The 18,776-nt window shown below is 38.3% G+C and overlaps 1 protein-coding gene and 1 long non-coding RNA gene across 2 annotated transcripts; both read right to left on the minus strand.

Annotated features, from left to right (window-relative positions):
• Positions 1 to 1,270: 1,270 nt before the first annotated feature.
• Positions 1,271 to 12,034, minus strand: LOC130731474 (ion channel CASTOR). The gene is made up of 12 exons (XM_057583783.1): positions 11,608 to 12,034; positions 11,429 to 11,503; positions 10,657 to 11,265; positions 10,236 to 10,418; positions 9,415 to 9,474; positions 9,137 to 9,340; positions 8,626 to 8,874; positions 8,162 to 8,260; positions 3,105 to 3,299; positions 2,752 to 2,844; positions 1,986 to 2,249; positions 1,271 to 1,745 (listed from the first exon to the last, which is right to left on the minus strand). Exons 1-12 carry the CDS (start codon positions 11,917 to 11,919, stop codon positions 1,527 to 1,529), a joined length of 2,562 nt encoding a protein of 853 aa, XP_057439766.1. The 5' UTR covers positions 11,920 to 12,034; the 3' UTR covers positions 1,271 to 1,526.
• A 1,370-nt stretch (positions 12,035 to 13,404) lies between these two features.
• On the minus strand, positions 13,405 to 14,618 carry LOC130732771 (uncharacterized). The gene is made up of 2 exons (XR_009017118.1): positions 14,127 to 14,618; positions 13,405 to 14,029 (listed from the first exon to the last, which is right to left on the minus strand). It is a non-coding gene; the product is annotated as an uncharacterized LOC130732771 (long non-coding RNA).
• Positions 14,619 to 18,776: the final 4,158 nt, after the last annotated feature.

Consider the following 18,776-nt stretch of genomic DNA (forward strand, 5'->3'; position numbering starts at 1 on the left):
CTAGATGATAAACCAGCGAGCACTTATACTCAAACGCAGGGCACACCCTTGAAATCTCGAAGAAAGATGAGAATGCAGAAAGCCTAGTGTAAAGAAATGCCAAGTCTAAAATGCATGTATTTATAAAGGGTAATGAGAAAGACATAATCATTTAGAATGTTCACCCCAATTTAAAATTTGATAGAATTATGAACAAGTGTGCAACCTTGAATGAGATTGAAAGAGTGGATATATTAAAAATCGCAACACATGTCTTTATTATTTCACCTTACATGTTGAATCATAAATGATATCGTATAATTTCTTTGCAATTACAACGATTTAAGTTTATAACTTAAAGAATCGATCAAACACAAAAGTTTGAATACCTTATCTCGACTTATGACAAGATAAGATGATCATTTCATCTCTGACTTATGGAGATTTTAAAAGTTTGTCCTAGATTGCTTTTATTGCATCTTGGATTGCTTTCTACTTGATATATGTATCATAGTATTTGGCATTACTTTGTCATCTTGACATCACATATACATTACATACTATGTTGGGGGGCTCTCGTTCTAAACGATCCAAATGGACACTTTGCCCATCATCATCATGGTCGTCCTAGAAGATTCACAACCTCGTGAACACCGTGTTTGAGACGATCAAGTTAAACTCTTAACTCGTCCAATTAGCAAGTCGAGCTCAGGGCAACTGATAGAGTTATTGATTCAAATACTATTCAAGTAAGGTTATTTTCTTAGAAGCTACTAACAATGACTCACTCATTTCAAATTCTATAAATACAAGTTTGATCATTTCATAACTCAAGCATTGCTCATTTGCTTACATATTGCTCTTCTAGACTTTAAGATATTCTATCCAATTTGGAGTGTCATCTAAAAGTACACCACCCATTGTAGAACTTGACCTGACTGCACTCTCTACCTCTTACACCACCATGCACCACCCCTTATGACGTAGGGGAACACATCTCTCATTTTCTGGAACAAGTTCCAAAACCATTTATTTTTTTCTAGACATAAGGAAAAATATTTATCTTACAACAAATGACACTCTTGATTGGAGTGTGAACTTTTTTTTATTGTTGTGATCAATGGATCCCACAGCTAGTTGCGGTGAGACTAATCACTCGACTCATGGCCAGCGCCCTAAGCAATATAAGACTGACCAATGTTTTTTCGCTTTTTTTTTTTCAATCCACAAGAGTTAGATATGGAACCTCCAACCACGGCTGAACCACTACGCTGAGCACTTGGTTAGAGTGTGATATTAATTCGAGATGCAATTTTCCATTTACGAGTAATAGATATTCAGTTGGGCTGGTCACGTGAAAACTCGATGCACAGAACACAATGGCTAACATATAAACTCGTAGGTGACACTTGATCATTTTTTTACATACCGCTCGTGGTAATTCCTCTCATTTTGGAGAACAAAAAATTGAAGCCAGATTAGACTTCACAATTCCAAGATCACCAGCATGGTGGCATGGATATCCATTTTCCTGGTCCACAAATGCCTCATTCCTTTTCAGTAATCACCACAAAAACATCCTTCAGTGACCACTTCCGTCTGCCAGTTTTTGCTGGGGGGTTAATGACTGCCCTCTCGGCATTCGCTAAACGGTAGCCTATCAAAATCTCTCTTCTCTGCCGAGCACGCAACATTATTTCATAGAAACTCATCTCCTCACCTTCACGGAGGTATATATCTGCTTGCCTTATATGCATCTCATTTCCCTGAAAAGAATTCAGAAGAAAATTTATCAATTATAAAACACGAAACAAGAATGATTCTTTTTTCATTTTAATCTTTTACTGCTACTGTAGGACACTCAGGAAACTGTAAGGGATCTGAGTTTATCAGTTTGCAGTAAGATGCAAAAAAGGAAACGTGACAGGCTTTTCAAGACGTTAGATGCGATGCACGCAAATCATGTAATGTAATCTGTTCCTTAATTTTGTCGAATAGAGCAGTACCTCCTCCGCAAAGAGCTCCTCCAATACATCATTTATCTGCCGATCTTCTGCAACCATAGCCAAAGCCATGCTGACAAGTTCATTGGATAAAACATAATCACTAATCTTTGACATAGATAAAAGATTTTTTGTCCTAGGGTCCAAAATTTCACTAATTATAACTGTTTTGTCTGAAGCCTGCTTCATTTCCCCAATCCATGAGCCTTTCGAGAAGTTTCCTCCCTGAGTTTGACTGGCCATAGCTACATAAGGGAGACGCCTAGCCTGAAATCAAAATGTCAATGCCTCAGATATAATGTGAAGACACGAGCATCGCAAAAGGAAATCAAATATACAACTCCTAGAATCAATAAATAAATCCTAAAATAAAGGAAAAAAACAGAAAAAATTCACCAATTAATTGCTTGAAATATTCACAGGAGGAAGTAATACAAGATCATCCAATTGTAAATATACAAAAACTAAATAACTCAAATAATGTGAATTAGCTGCGCACCAAGCGAGTTCAGTATCAGTGTCTCTAATATTGCAGCCAGCATTAGCATCTAAGCAGAATTGAAAATAGGCAAAAGATGAAACCATATTACCATAGAGAATCCATACTGGACTTCTGCCAAAATATCCTCATTATATAATCTATTGATATCAGATGCTTGCAATTTATTCCTTTACTACGATAGTTTTGTGGATTACATGCTCTACAGCTAAAAAGGAAGAGAATTTTGTAAGGTAGCAGAAGAGCTCAAATTTTGTACACTAAACTCACTTGTATATCACGAATTAAAAGCAGTGTAGCAAGAGATCTAGAGTCAGCTTGAATTGCTGAATCCTCTACTGATTCATCAGCCAAAATCAATATCTGCAAAGACCATAATTTCCACCATAATTAAATTGCATACATTGTAATTGTAACATACACAAGTCCCAAATACTGCCTAATATTATAACCCAAATTGCTACCAATTAGTCAATAAAATTATGCTGTTGTTGAAAGAATACTCCAGCAAATTATTAACAAACATCAACGTTGGAGAAGCTAGATCCATACATTTTGCATGAAGAATGGAGATAATGTAGTGAAAACACTAAATGAAGGATAAACTAATACATGCCACTTACTGAATCAAATGATTCCAGTGGAAGGCTCTCTAAGTGACGACGTATAACAGCATTTCCCTCACGATTAACCAGAGATATATTTTCCAACCGACTTATGTCAAGGCCACCATCAATTAGCTTCTTTTCCCTCTCTTTTTCTGGAACATCATTGAACATCCAGAGTTCCGAATCAGGTGCTAGAGATGCATCCAAAACCTACAGGAAGAGAGAATTTCGAAAGCCAAAACAAATTTTAATGCCTACAGCAAATAAACTGTTGCAAGGACAGAGGTAAGGCCTAAGGGGGACTTGGGGATACATGGCTCCCCCAAAACTGAAAATTTTGTTTAATGTATCATGCATATATGTAACTTATTATCTGGACCTAAAAAATTAAATATTGGACATATTATTACCTCAAGAAAAGATATGACTTTTGACGTCATTTTTCATTTGTTTATGTATAACATTTCATTTTAGCATTCAAATTTGAGTATTTCTTTCTCTTATATAATTTGTTTTTATTGTCAAAAGAATAATACAAGCACTTACTGAAAATCAAAAGATCTTTTTTATGGAAAGCCAAGAGAAGTCATGTGGAGGCTTTGGAGAACAAGGGAGTCTGGTGTTGCTCATATTGGGGCATCTAGGATGTGTATGATGGAGTTAAAACTAGTGTACCAAAACAAGTTCCATAGAGGACTTGCCTGTAAGGTTATACTCCAAGGGCCAATCTTGAGCCTTTATCGTTTTACCATGGTGTTAAATAATAGCACTCAACATATCCAGGAACCAACGGTTCAACTTCCTCTAGGGGGAAGTTGAGAGAGGAATAAATTGTAAACTATAATCATGGAGAGAAGATTTGGAAAAATAGTGGTTTCCATCACAACCTTTTTTGCCACTCATCTTGGAGGGGGTGGGGGGTACTAGTGAAGATTCAACTCAATTCAATCTTCATTTTTTACATTACTTTGAACTTGCTGAATCTAGTTCGGATTCCTAACCGAGTGCGGTTTTGACAGCTGCAGATGAAAGCAAAAAACTCAGTGATGTTGTGAGGACAAAAGTATACCAAAAGAAGAGGACAATGAGGTTCATGAAAATAGGGGAAAAGATAAAGGTGAGAATTAGAAGGGTGTAGCCCTTCGATAGTATCTACTCAAGGAAGAAGTTTAATTAGAAAAATAAGTCCAAAAATCCTCCCCTGCATTGTCTTGAATCAGACGAACCACAACGTAACAATATTTCTGAAACTTTAGAGCTAGAAGCTACAAATAAACCTCCTGAATTAGATGACTCTAATATTCCCATTGCTATTCAGAATGGTGTAAGATCTTTGTATCAAACATCCTTTATAAGGGGGCTGTTTTGGAAGAGAGGAAGGAAAGCTCTTGAAAAGAATCATACCTGGAATGTAGTAGAGTTACCAAAAGGAAAGAAAACGGTGCGATGAAAGTGAATATTCACCATCAAGTTCAGTTCGGATGGGAGCCTTGAGAGATATAAAGCTTGCCCCGTGGAGTCTTGGTTAAGGGTTACACTCAAACCTACGAGTTTGACTACTCAGAAACTTTAGCACCAGTGGCAAAAGTCAACACTATTATGGTCTTCCTTTCTCTTGGTGTAAATCTGGATCGGCTTCTACAACAACTAGATGTAAAAAGTGTAACATCTCGATCTGACAACTGGCCTCACGGTAACAACACGAGTCTTTTCAGTGCGCTTTGTCATCACTCACGCACTTCCCGGGAAAACTTCCCAGGAGGTCACCCATCATAATATTGCTCCGAGGTAAAGGAAAGAAACATGAATGGAAAGCTTTTCAGCTAGTTGGTTAATGACAGGAAGATTGCTAATTGTGTACATTGAAGATATCATCGTCATGAGAGATGACTTGCAGGAAATGAATAGATTAAAAAAATCCCTTGAACCACAATTTGATATAAAAGACTTGGGATCCTTAAGATAACCTCTTGGAATGGAGCTTACCAGTCAAGAAAGGGAATTGTCCTCTCTAAAAGGAAGAACGTCCTTGATCTCCTAAAAGTAACATCGATGAGTGGATGTAGATCAACTGACAGTGACACTCCTATCGATCCTAACCAGAAACTTGGAGATGAGAAGAAAGGTAATCGTGTGTGTACCACCAGATACCAAAGATCTGTGGGAAATTAATGGGTTAAATATGTTTTTAGTCTCTCTAATATAGCGGTGAATCTAAATATAGAGGTTATAAATTTCATAGCTTGACTAAAACCATATTTAACCCGAAGTTAATTTATATATCTCACACAAGACCAGATTTTGCCCTCTCACTATGAAGGACGTCTTGAGGAAGTTTATTGAATTTTGAGATATTTAAAAAGTTCACTGGGCAAGGGTCTACTATTCAAGAAAACAACCCAACAGTTCATTGAAGCTTACACTGGTGCCGATTGAGCTGGTTCTGTAATTGATAGAAAATATACATCGGACTAGTGTACCTTTGTATGGGGAAACCTTGTCACTTGGAAAAGCAAGAAGTAAAATGTGGTGGCTAGAAGTAGTGCGGAAGGGAGTTTAGAGCAAGGGCACAAGAAATTTATGAGGTATGTAGTTGAAGTGGGTTCTTGAAATTGAGAATGACTACCAATCCACCTATGAAGATATATTTTAACAACAAGGGTGCAATAAGCAATCATTGCCCAGAATTCTATACAGCATTATAGAACAAAACATGTGGAGATTGATAGGCACTTCACCAAAGAGAAACTAGATACTGAAACTATTTGTGTGTCATTTGTTCCAACCTCACAAGTGGCTAGATACCCTTTACAAAAAGACTCTTCAAAAACACTTATGAATTTCTAGCCAAGTTAGGCATGATATTGTATAATTGCTTATCTATACTATGTGGGACTTCTTTAGTCACACTTGTTACTCTAATACTCCCCCTTCAAGTAGGACTCCATTTTGTTTCTTCTTCTTGCATGGGCTTGTACGTACTCCTTTGTTCGAGGCGTCGAGCCTTAGAGGTCTTACGACTTGCTTTCTGCCTGGGCTTGTACTCTAGCGGAACATCAAAGGTCGTTGGACTTGTGCTCCTTCGTTTTTAACTTGAGTCCCGGAGGCCTTTATAACTTGCTTCTTCTTCTTCTTCTTCTTTCTTCTCTTGTTTTTCTTTACGAGTATTTTCTTTCCGATTTTATTTTGAATCTTTTTTTGATCATGAGCCGTTGGACATATTCAACTCTGATACCAAATTATAATAATTTTAAGTTACATCCACATCACCACAAAAGCTTAAGGCAATGGGTGAGTGTGTCCTTTAACATATACTATCATACACGCTTATCTATGCAATGTGGGACTTCTTTTAAGTCATACTTGTTACTCTAATACATAGTTATCGATCGCGGAAAATCGCGGCGCTATCGCGCCGTCGCGTCGCGTCGCGGCCGCTCGCCGCTATTCTGAAGCCATCGCGTCGCGGAACGCCGTCGCGGCTGTCGCGCCGCAAATCGCGGCAAGATCGCGGCCTTATCGCGTGAGATCGCGGCGCCACAAGAAGAAGATAAGGTACAGTTGTGGAAAAACCTAAATTGCCCTTGAAATTTTATAATTAGGTTAAACTTTGAGGGCAATTTTGGGATTTCGCACATAAATAAATGAAACGCGCGTTTCATCTCTCCCTATTCATCTTCTTCTTCAGCTTCTTCTTCAGCGACAGAACCCATGGCCACTGCGATCTTCTTCAGCCACCTTCCACCTTCGATCAGCACCCATGGCCACCGCCGACCTCCGACAAGCATCGTCCAACTTCCGACGAACGCTGTGAGGTGACTTTCAGCCAATCTCCGGCGACCACTGCCCTTGGGCCTCTGTTCTGCTCTGTTTTTTTTTATTTTTCTTTCCTTTCTTTTCCTCTTAATTTTCTATTCTCAATCAATTCATTTTGTTACCAGTTCTCTCGCATGGCATCCTCTTCCTCCTCTCTTCTCTATCATCTCATCTGTTTGTTCTAGATTTTAAGTTATATTTATCATTTTTTTAGTTATTATATGTATATACTATTATACTATTAATTATATAAAATTATATATGAAAAATCAAAATAGCGGCCATCCCGCTATGCGCTATCCCGCTATCCCACTTTTGGGGTCGGCCGCTACGCGCCGCTATCCGGGATTGACTACTATGCTCTAATATAATAAGATCTTAGGTGATAAGCAAAATTGGTCTGCCACTAATACCAGGATTTATTTCCTTTTTTAGGAGGAAAAACTTTATATTTGTGATTGTATGATTTGATGAATTAAGAAAAAGTATCATCATCTCTTTCCAAATTTAGAGTATATAATTACAATCTCAAAAGTTGATTTCTCAATCAATGGCTATAATTGCTTACTTTACCCTCTAAAGTGACCCCCTCACTTTAGGGGAGTTAAATCCTATACGGAAACATGGTAACTAATTCTGACTCCTAAGAGATAATCTAAGTTGCTGTAAACTAATCTAAAATACAATCAAGATATTATAGGATATATTTGTATATTCTAACACTCCTTCTATAGTAAATCTTACTAAGCTTTAAGTTTGTTACAATGCCCTTTAAAACCACAAAGTATAACATGGGCTCCACATAAACATGACTGCAAAGGCAAATCAAGGATGTTTGAGATGTCTCAAAGGTGAGCATTGTTGCAAAATCAACTCAACGAAAGGACAGGAATGATTATCAACCTAAAGAGCTGGTTGGAATGTTGCATGACAAAGAAGGAAGAGACTTCATTCAAATGATCATCATGGGAAATTTCATGGAAAGAAAATTAGCATACCGCAAGAAATAAAACTTATAAATGCATCAAGAAAAACTAATGATAGTGGGAAACACAGCCATGGAGAATTCATTGTTGACATGACTCATTACTAGTGAGATAGGAGAAATGACTACTAATATCACTCACAGTGGGAGGCCAGTATGAATCACAACTGATTCGTCACTGAGGAAGCACTATATGACTTGTTGGTATATAGTAAGAAAGAAATTACCACAAAAAGAAAGGACTATAGCAGCAAAATTATTATAGTATTACCGTGATCATGTCCTCCATATCACGCCTCCAGCCGCAAAAAAGTATTCTCTCCGGAGACTTAGGATAAACAAAGTCCTTCGGTAAGCTTCCCCTCCGAACCTGAAATCAACAAGGAAAGGGAGCAAGGAACCATATCATTCAATCTCCTTCATCCATCCTCAATATAAAATGCTCGACTTTGTTAGCTTTACTACTTTTTCCATGTGTAAAAATAATCACAGTTAGACCTTAATAAATAAGTTGTTCATATTTGATTATTAGTTATGCCTTACTTAAGGTCCAGAACAGATAATTTAATCCAATGGAAAGAATTTAGTAGAGATATAAGCACTTGTTGCACGCCAAATTAGCTCAAGCAAACTTCAACTTTCATTAGCCTTTGAACATGTATTTGTCATGAGCTGTGGAACAAATAATAATAGGTAAAAAACCAGAGCAATGTAAATTTATTTGTGACAAAGCACCATAGGTAAGGGCGCTGGAGCATAGGTATCATCATCCTCTGCAATAACCAGAACTTCATCACCTTCTTGCAGAACATAGGAGTCATCTGGATTCAATATAATTTTACCACCATAAGATGCAACTTTGATTCCACAAGGAATTGCAGCAGGAAAACTGATTAATACATCCTCAAATAGCATGCCATCCAGCTGAGGCCATCTTTTGATGTAGAATTCACAATTTTCAAATCCAAGTATATCTTCCCAAATCTGCCAAAGAAAGCCCATTAATTTCTTTTTTTTAATCATAATCTCCCACCAAAAAAAAATTCCAAGGGTAGGAAAGAAGCCTGTAAAGTCTAAACATATAAGTATGACATTATCCATGCAAACAGTCAACAACAATGTAGTAACTGTCTTGCTATAAATTAATCATGAAGCTGAAAACAGTAGTCAAGGACTTCTGAACTGTATTGACTATAGACGCTATAAACTATGCAACTAAAATTGCATTATACAGAGTAGGTTTGACCTGTGCAAGTCCAGGCTGCCGAGCACATTGAATCATCAATCGACCAATGACATCATGAGCTACAACAGTTTCAACAAGATCCCCACCCACAAGTTTAACAAGGACCTCATTGTCTAGATCACTCATTTCAACCACTATGTGTCCTCGTAATCCTTCTTTGACTCCAGTCAGACTTAAGACTGTTCTCAAAGCACGGGCATCACTCTGCACCAAACAAAAAGCAAGTTATTGCTTATCCACTCTTATTAAGCTTGGCGCAGAACATAGCTCAATCGGACCTGATCAGCATTTCCATCTTCAGCAAGGACGATTATTGTACGTGCCTTTGAAACAGAAACCTGTACATGACTTGGTGTTAGAAACAAACCAACATAAAAATTAGGCAACACTTTCGACCAGAAGTGGACATTTATATCATAACAATATGTAACAAAAGGAGGAAAAATAGCACAACATTAAAAAAATTGCTCGTAGCAGTACTGACCACAGCAATATCCATGGTTTTTGAAATTGAATTTCATGTGAGAATTTTTGGACAGGTGGTGCAGCAGAGGAAATAAACTCTTCATTTAGCTTTCTTCCAAAATTGCAATATGTGAGTTTTTACAATACCAAAATCAGATTTGCCTAAACTGACCGGCAGAAAGTTCTAATCAACACTATCACTTGAATATATATGGACTGACTTACACAGTTCAATTGGTCTGGGCTCTAAAAGCCAACCAACGAAAAATGACAAGCGTGTCTATTTAAAAGGACTAAGAAAGGACAAAGGCATGATTATTGCCGTCATATATTCTTTACTCCATTGTTTTCCATTTATTAATGGCATAGGGCTATACTAAACTCTTACCAAACCATAAAACAAGTCTGATTATTTAAAACATAATAGCCAAATGGTCTCTCTTAAGCAAAGGTGGAATATTCCTACTCCTTATAATTCCTTGCAGGCCTCAATAGAATGAGGTAATATAGATCAATATAAGCAGTCGTGTTGTTCTAGAAAATCATTCAATATATACGTTAACATTAGATTTCATATATTGTATAAAACACAGCAAACCACAATTCCAACAAAAGGTTAAAACAGATCCTACACCTTTTTCAGATCAGCCAGAATCAGGGGGCTTCCACTTCTGCATATGACAGATGTTCCTTTGAAATCAAACTCCATTTTTCCAATGTCAAGCTCCATATCTTCCTTGTCTCGCTCAGCCATCACTGCAATAGTTCCTCCACCCAGACTCTCATTGGCTATGGCAAGTTGATTTAGTAATGAACCCTGCACATGTAGCCATGTTTTACTGGTTAAGATAAGTGAGCATTTAAGAAACTCAATTGATCAGGTAGGCCACATTGGCATAGAAAAACCATCAATTGATATATATATATATATATATATATATATATATATATATATTTGAATTCTTTGTAATGAATAATTCATTAGTGCACTGAAAAACTTGCAAGGATAGTTACAAGAAACCCAGTAGATGGTATTGGTAACGCGAGAACCTTACCAATTTATCACTCCAACCAAGAATCAAAGTATGATTTTGCTCAACCACCTCACTTTTTCCTTTCCTCAGTGAATCAAACTTCTCAGAAATTGCATCAGACACAAGTCCAAGCATCATTGCAAATATAAGCATCCCACCAAAGCTAATTGAAACTGCAACTAACCTTGGACCAATACCTTCGGAGCTGGCATGATTACCAGAATCAGCTACATAGGTCCAAGATAGCCAGAGGCAATGCCCTAAATCTTCGGTAGTTACACCAAAAAGGGTCAATCCTCCCAGAAAAATTAACAAGAGTGTTGCAACTAACAACACAAGGGGTTTTGCATAAGGATAAACTGATAAAAAGACATCGACCCGATATGCAATTTGCTTATTTAGAGAAACTTGTTCTGATATATTTTCAGAAAGCCTTGATCTTGATACATAGTCTATGTACTTGAAAATGATAAGAGGGATAAGTAGAAGCATGAAAGATAAAAAAAGAGCTAGGTTTCTTTTGAAATTTTCACATGAACAAGGATGAGTGTCCTGACTCTTGTGAGCTGTGGAGCTAGAAACGTTTAGGGTATCTAACTGATGGCACGCATGTAATCTGAGAATCTCGCCCTACAGAGGAAAAGTAAGTTCAGTTTATTAGGATAAAGGCTTAAATGATTAAAGATAGAAATATTTATGAGAATGAATGAAGAAGAGCAAGAGTGGAATAGAACTAATCTTGTTGAAAATTTAAATACTACAAAGTCAGTCAGATTTCAGATGAGTTACCTACCTGCAACTTATTTACTTGGCTTTCTAGATGTGTATTTCGGAGCAGCAGTAGCAACAAAAAAACAATAGTCAACGTCTGCATCCACTCCAACAGAAAACAGAAAACAGTGAGTGAGCGAGAAGCAAGACTGCAAGAGAGAGAGAGAGAGAGAGAGAGAGAGAGAGAGAAAAGCTACCTACCACAAGGGCAAACTGGAGACCAAATTGCGAGAGCCAGTTAAGATTATTCTTTGAAATTGCAGATGGTTTATCTGAAACAATTGAAATTTGAGGTTTCTCGTTTGACGAGGTGGTGGGAGTCCGAGAGAATTTAACTCTGCGGCGATGCCGAATGCCTGATGGGTAGGTGGAGCTCGGAGCAGAGTGAGTATTCGAGTTTGTATGGAATCGACGCCCATATTGCGAAGGAGAGGAACGGAAGAACGATGGCGACGGGAAGAACCAATCTCTGCCGGAGCTGCTGGAAACCGATACCTCCGAATCCAAGGACATAATCGGAATTACAGCTTTTCCTTAGGTACATTGGGCTATACACAATTAGATAGACACGCCCAAATATTAAAATCGATAAGTTTCATTCTCGTCATTACATTGCAAACTATAATAATTTGGGAGTTCATGGAAACTTGTCAAGAAGCTTAAAGTTTGCTGAAGATTGTGACTCTTTTCTGCCTTAATTGAGATGTTTTTATTCTCAATTGCTTAATTTTTATGATGATATTAAATTAGGGTTAAATATATTTTTCATCCCTAAACTATGAGTGAGATTTGATATTCGTTACTTATCGGTGTAACTTCTAAAATACACTCTAAGACTAAGGGAAGTATCGAGAGGTTAGTTATTGTCGGAGTGATAGTTGTCACCACTATGGTTATGTGGCACTGCCACGTCATTTAATGAGTGACCAAAATCAATTTTTTTTAATAATGGACCTAATCTGAATTTCTTAATAAAAAAAAGTAATAACTAATTTTTAATCTTTAATACCTTACATTCCTTCATCTTCATAAACCTAGAAATATCCTGTAAAATATTTTGTCAACCAGAAACCCTTAATCCCTCATTTGTTTGTTAAAGTACATGTTTGTTTCAAAGAAAACTATATTTTTAGTACTTCGGAAAGATAAATTGCATCATCCAGAAATTGATCTATGGACCTCCCACACACAACTCATATGTCCCCCCTAACTCTTACCACTTGAGCTATCATTCAGAGACGATGAAAAAACTATATCACATCAAACACTTCAACAAATTCAAACACATAAAAACTAGCACTCTTTAACAAAACATTAAACATTTCCAGAACCTTAAAAAAAATTCATAACAAAAAGAGTGGTTCACCCACAATTTGTTACTTTTATATCACTATCCAAAATTTAGGAACACTAACCCCCTGAAATTTCTCCAAATTCTCATTTTGAGTTATTATACTGATTCATCACATACTTCTAACATCGTTGATTTCCCTTCTAGTTATTCCACATTTTTACCTTATGTCACTACTCTTGATTTAGCCAAAATTATATCTTATCCAGACAGCTCACAAAATTCACCCACCTTTATGCCTCGCAAAATCACTTATGTTGTGCATTGTAATGAACAATTGAGCAAAGGAGTGATGAAGGAGCTTGCATACTTCCATAACAACCTAAGTCACTGCAACCCCACCCCATCGGTGATGAAATCCTCTACCCCACACACATCGCAACCCAATCCCTCGACCCACTTCCTTTCGATTTCGAGTAAACAGCCATTTTGGTCCCTGATTGTGTTCACTTATGACGAACCAATCCTCATACTTTGAAAATGGTTTTTTTTCGTCCTTGAATTTATCGCCGTCGGTGAAGTTAGTCCTTGATTGAGTTTTCCGTTAGTCCCTTTAACGGAAAAATCCAAATATCACCATTTTTGCCATATTGGCTTGACACGTCATCAATTACTCACATCTTATTATGTCAATTTAGTCCCCTATGAAAATAAAATAAAAATACTTTGAATTTATTAATTCAAATTACAAAAAATCACCTAATTATCTTCAACCTCATCTTCATCTTTATCTTCATCCTCAATCTCACCTTCTTCTTTCATAGAACACAAAATCCCCTCATCCTCCATGAAAATAAACTAACGAGATCAGCAAAATTAAAAGCTAAAAAAACAAAAAAATTGTATCCAAATCTCAAAGAGAGAACTAAGAACCCAGTAGCAGCAACAGCAGCTTCGCTCTTGACTCCATAATCCTCCCTGGGCTTCAAAACAATGCCAGCAACACTTTGCTTGAGATCGACGACTTGGACGATGATTTCGGGGAGATCTGAGGAAGAGTCAGGGGATGGCGTTTGGGCTGATGAATTTCGCCATTGGAGGAGAGAGGGGGGAGAGGAATTAGGGTTTTGTTTAGGGAAGAAAGGGGGAAGTTGTGATAGAGAATAAGAGGGAGAGAGTGAGGGTTTTGCACGCAGGGTGCTTGGATCTAGGAGTGAGATTTTCGCCGAGATGATACACATAATGGTCGTCGCGGTCATCATCCCTTCGTGGAGGTAAGGCATGCTTCTTATCGATTCGTTCGTCACCAGCCAACACCAGAGCCCTCTGCAACTAGAACAAAGCAAACCAGAGCAAATCTTGACCTTGTCAGATTGTTCAGAAATGGAAATTGTAAACCCTAAAATGAGAATTAAGAAATTGAAGCAACCTCTAGATATGCATCTGCGAGGAAAAGGTTAATTGGGTTGGATTGAAGCTCTGAAATTGAAGCTGGAGAAGGTTGAAGAAGGCAATTGCAGAGAGACAGAAGAGGAGGTAAGAACGCGAATTGAAAAATGTGTTTAGGGTTCTGTTTGTTTCGTTGTAATTTTGAAATTGGAGGTGAGGATGGGTTTGAATTTGTTAAAAATGCTTTTTTTTTTTGGAAAAATTAATCTTCAGACCAATAGCTTCGAGTTGTGTCCTCTGCTGCAAGGTTTTTTTTTCTGTCTATTTGGCTCCAGGGAATACTGGCTCTCAATGCTTAACCTTCTAAAGATGTTGTTTACCTGCTGTCAATTTCTGTTGCTATGTTATTTTTCTTCATTTTTGCTTTGTACTTTTCTTTTCCTAATCTCTGGGTGTGCCCAGTGCCACCGGTTGCTGTATCTTGTCATTTTGCTTGAATAAAATTCAACTTTCTAAAAAACAATTGTTTAGAATTTCTTTACTGAATGGATATGATGATGTTGTGGATGAAGGTGATGAAGATGTTGTGAATTTACTAATATAAATTTAATTTGAATTAATAAATTTCGATTTTTTTTAAATTTTTATAGAGGACTAAATTGACATAATAAGATGTGAGTAATTGATGACGTGTCAAGCCAATGTGGCAAAAATGGTGACATTTGGACTTTTCCGTCCGAGGGACTAACGGAAAACTCAATCAAGGACTAACTTGACCGACGACGACAAATTCAGGGACGAAAAATGACCATTTTCAAAGTATGAGGACTGGTTCTTCATAAGTGAACACAATCAGGGACCAAAATGGTTGTTTACTCTTCGATTTCTTTCTCGATCTCGTCTTTGGAATCTATCTCAACTCTTGATCTCACATCTTCATTACACAGATCAAGTTGACTACTCGTCGGCGTAGTCAACGTCCCCAAAGAGATGGAAACATGGGATATTTTTAGGGGTGAGCAAGGAACCCGCACCCGCCCGAAACCGCACAACCCGAATGAAAAAATAAGCTCTCAGGCGGTTCTGAACTGATTTTCGGGTCATCGTGTTAGTCAACTCGGTTTCAAACAGCTAGATTCCGTCGAAATCCGAACCCGACCGACTTGGGAGAAAGTAGATCTATTTCGGGAGAAAGATTATATAATAATGTATTCAAAATTCAAACTTTTCAGCTTTGGCACAGAAAGTACAATGACATTTTTTGTTATAATATTACTTGTCAGTAAAAGCAAAGCTTCTCACGTGACTCCTATTCCTTAGGCTTTGACTCATAGACCTTCTAATGCCATCATTTGATTTCCTCGATGAATTGAGTACAATATTCACCTCTCCTTAGAGCAACTCCAACGCTGGTTTCTTAACCCAGCTGGAGTTGCTAAGATACGGTTTCTTATTTTTTTCAGCATTGGAGCTTGCTGAAAAGGCAGGTTCAGTTTCTTAGCTACAGTGCATGGTTGCTTCTGCAAGCAACTATGCTTTTTGGTTTCTTAAGTTAAAAAATGATATTTTCTCTCACCGAAACCCAACTGATTTCAGTGGGAAAACAACAGAATGGAAAACATAAGGCAAGAAGATGAAATTGAACATGAACATAATTTTTTTGCAATAAATTTACATGAACAGAACCTCAAATTTACAGACCAGAGGTTAAAATTTACATGAAAAAAAAAACAAAACAAAAATCATAATCCAAATCTTGACTCAGAAGCTCTGATCTGCAAAGGGAGATGAGAGAGTTTCAATAGAAGGGTCATGAACAAACGAAAATCAACAAAACAAAGAGAAAACAACACGAACTCACCTCAGATCACTTTGCATGTGAGGAAAGGAAGCTTCTTTGCGAGATTGAAGGCCTTGATACGATGAAACAAGGCCGGTGGTTGCCGGATCGTGGCCGGAGGGTGGCGGGTTGGGGGCGTTAGGCCTGGAGCATGGCTGTTTGGCGGCGGATTGTGGCGGAGCCTGGCTTTTTGAGGTGGATCGTGACTCTTCTTCTTCCTGCGAGCGTGAGTGAGACCGAGAGAGGAGATCGCGAACAGGAACAGGAGAGGAGAAAGATAGAGCGAGTGGGTGAGAGAGATAGAGAGGAGGGACAGAGGTGGAGATGGCGGTGGTGGGTGTTTGTTGCCGGTGGAGGTCGTTTGGAGGGGCTTGAGGAAGAAGAAGGTGAAGGAGAGAGCTTGAGGGTTAGGAGGAAGAAGGGTGAGGGTGAGGAGCGGCTAGGGTTCTGAAGATGGGAGAAAAGAAAATGTATTTATAGTGGGTGACCGGCTGAGCCGGTCATCCCACCGTTATGGACCGGTCCAGACCGGTTTAGACCGGCTGGAGCCGGTTTTCTGCCCGTTTGGGCTTTTTTTTTTTAATTTTTTTGAATTGATCGGTTTGACCGGTTTTCTTACCGTTTTTTTCAATTCTCAGCATATTTACCTTATATATAGTATTAGCAACAACAAGTATCGCATTCATTGGCCCAAACCACTATTTAACCTTCAATTCCCAGCTTCTTTACCTTATACACTAGCATTTGAAACACTAGCATTTACTCCCACAATTTCTCTCTTGTCCAAAAATTCTCAAATTTCTCAAAATGTCTAATCCTTATGAGCAATACTATCCACTGCTCGACAATGAAACACCTACAAGTGAAGGTTTGCAACCTTCGCCTATGTTTCCGCCACAAAACCAATCTCCGCAGATGATTCACCCGCAAAGCCAACCTATGATGGTGTTCCAACAACAAAACCAACATTCGCAGATGATTCGCCCGCAAAGCCAACCTATGCCGATGTTCCAACAACAAAACCCACATCCGCAAATGTATCAACCACAAAGCCAACATCCGCAGATGTGTCACCCTCAAAACCAACCTCCTCACACCGGTGGTAATGTTCAAAATCCTTCGTATCAAATGTTTCCACAATCGTTCTACCATCAAAACCAACCTCAGGGTCAAATGGGACCATATCCACCACAAATGTCTTATCCAAACAATCCACAATATTGCATGTATCCACCACAATACCAAGCACCTCCTACTGGTAGCAGCAGTAGTTCAAAAGTCTCAAGTACACAATGTGAGGCTATGCCCGATGAGCCTGAATTTTCTACTCAACGGGGTCTAGATGATATTGATCTTGAAGAATCCGGAAAGAAACGCACCAAATGGAGTGGTAAAGATAATATACTTCTTCTTCAATCATGGCTCAACGTTTCTACCGATCGGGTCGTGGGAAATGAGCAAAAGTCAGATTTGTTCTGGAATAAGATTCGAGCCCAATATGAGGAGTACCGCGACGATGCCTCTCCTTCGAGGACATGGTTATCCCTGAAATCTCATTTTAATAAATTGAATGCTGATCTTCAAAAATTTGTCGGTTGCCACACTAAAGCCGTCAATCATTGGAAAAGTGGACACTCAGATAAGGACATCATGGCTACGGCGCATCAATTATATCATGTAGATACGTGTAAAGATTTCAAACATGAGAATGAATGGCGGTTGGTGAAGGATGAACCAAAGTGGAAGGGAACATTTATGACAACCAGTTCAACGAGGCAGAAGAAGTCAGGAGATGGGGTGTATGCAACATCGTCTGACCGGAGTGCATCAATTGAGGGCGACGAATATGAGGCCACACAACCAGCAACCCGCCCGTTGGGAAAAAAGAACCAGAAAAGGAAGGCCAAAGTAGGAGACACAGCTTCAAGTGATCTCGATTATGTTCCTAACTCCGAGATGATAGCCATCGGGAAAGCTAAACTAGGATTCCTTGCGAGTTTTGAGAAGCTCAAGACTGAAGAACTGGAGGTGAAAAAGGAAAAAAACAAACTTCAAAAGGCGCGGTTATTGAAGGAATACAAAGATATCCTTATGGAGGACACATCTGAAATGAACGAGGTGCAGTTAGCAACGCATCAGCGCCTAGTTGAATTCGCCATGAAAGAACTAGGAATGTCTTAATTCTTGTTGTTGTCTTTCTTAGCGTGTGCCAATGTTGTGATTTTAGCATTTCTACTTATTGATTCTGCATTAGTGTTGTAATTTTAGCATTTCTACTTATGTGTATTGCATTAGTGTTGTAATTTTAGCATTTCTACTTATGTATTCTGCATTAATGTTGTAATTTCAGTATTCGAATTTTTCTTAATGTGTACTGCGTTTCTACTTATGTGTTCTATATAGTCGTTGGGGAATATAGTCGTTCGAGAATATAGCCGTTGGGGAATATAGCCGTTGGGGAATATAGCCGTTGGAGAATATAGCCGTTGGGGAATATAGCCGTTGGGGAATATAGCCGTTGTAGAATATAGCCGTTGGGGAATATAGCCGTTGGAGAATATAGCCGTTGTTGTTTCTCTTATTTATACATGTCATATTTCATTCATCTCAACATTCAAGAGTTGTTTTGTCCTCTCATATTGTCTTCCTCCTATCCAATTACACTGATAGTTTCTCATTGTGTCATAGAATGGATCCAAACAATATGGCCGACTTGGACATTTACGACGTTGTCATTGACGAACTTATCAATGACACGACTATAGAAGATATGATGCAGGAGGAGATGGAGTTTTATCAACGACGTGCCAACACCGTTAGGCCCAAGCGAACAAGAAAGGTGATAGAGAG

This window comes from Lotus japonicus, chromosome 1 (assembly GCF_012489685.1).
Source record: "Lotus japonicus ecotype B-129 chromosome 1, LjGifu_v1.2".
NCBI classification, from domain to species: Eukaryota; Viridiplantae; Streptophyta; class Magnoliopsida; order Fabales; family Fabaceae; genus Lotus; species Lotus japonicus.

What these genes read in the sequence shown, in the direction of transcription:
- LOC130731474 (XM_057583783.1), bottom strand. Translation starts at nt 11,919, where the DNA reads ATGTCCTTGGATTCGGAGGTATCGGTTTCCAGCAGCTCCGGCAGAGAT. An exon ending in GGCAGCCTGGACTTGCACAG is followed by an intron (nt 8,875 to 9,136) that starts GTCAAACCTACT and finishes TTTCTTTGGCAG; the next exon opens with ATTTGGGAAGATATACTTGG. An exon ending in ATATGGAGGACATGATCACG is followed by an intron (nt 3,300 to 8,161) that starts GTAATACTATAA and finishes CTCTTCCTGTAG; the next exon opens with GTTTTGGATGCATCTCTAGC.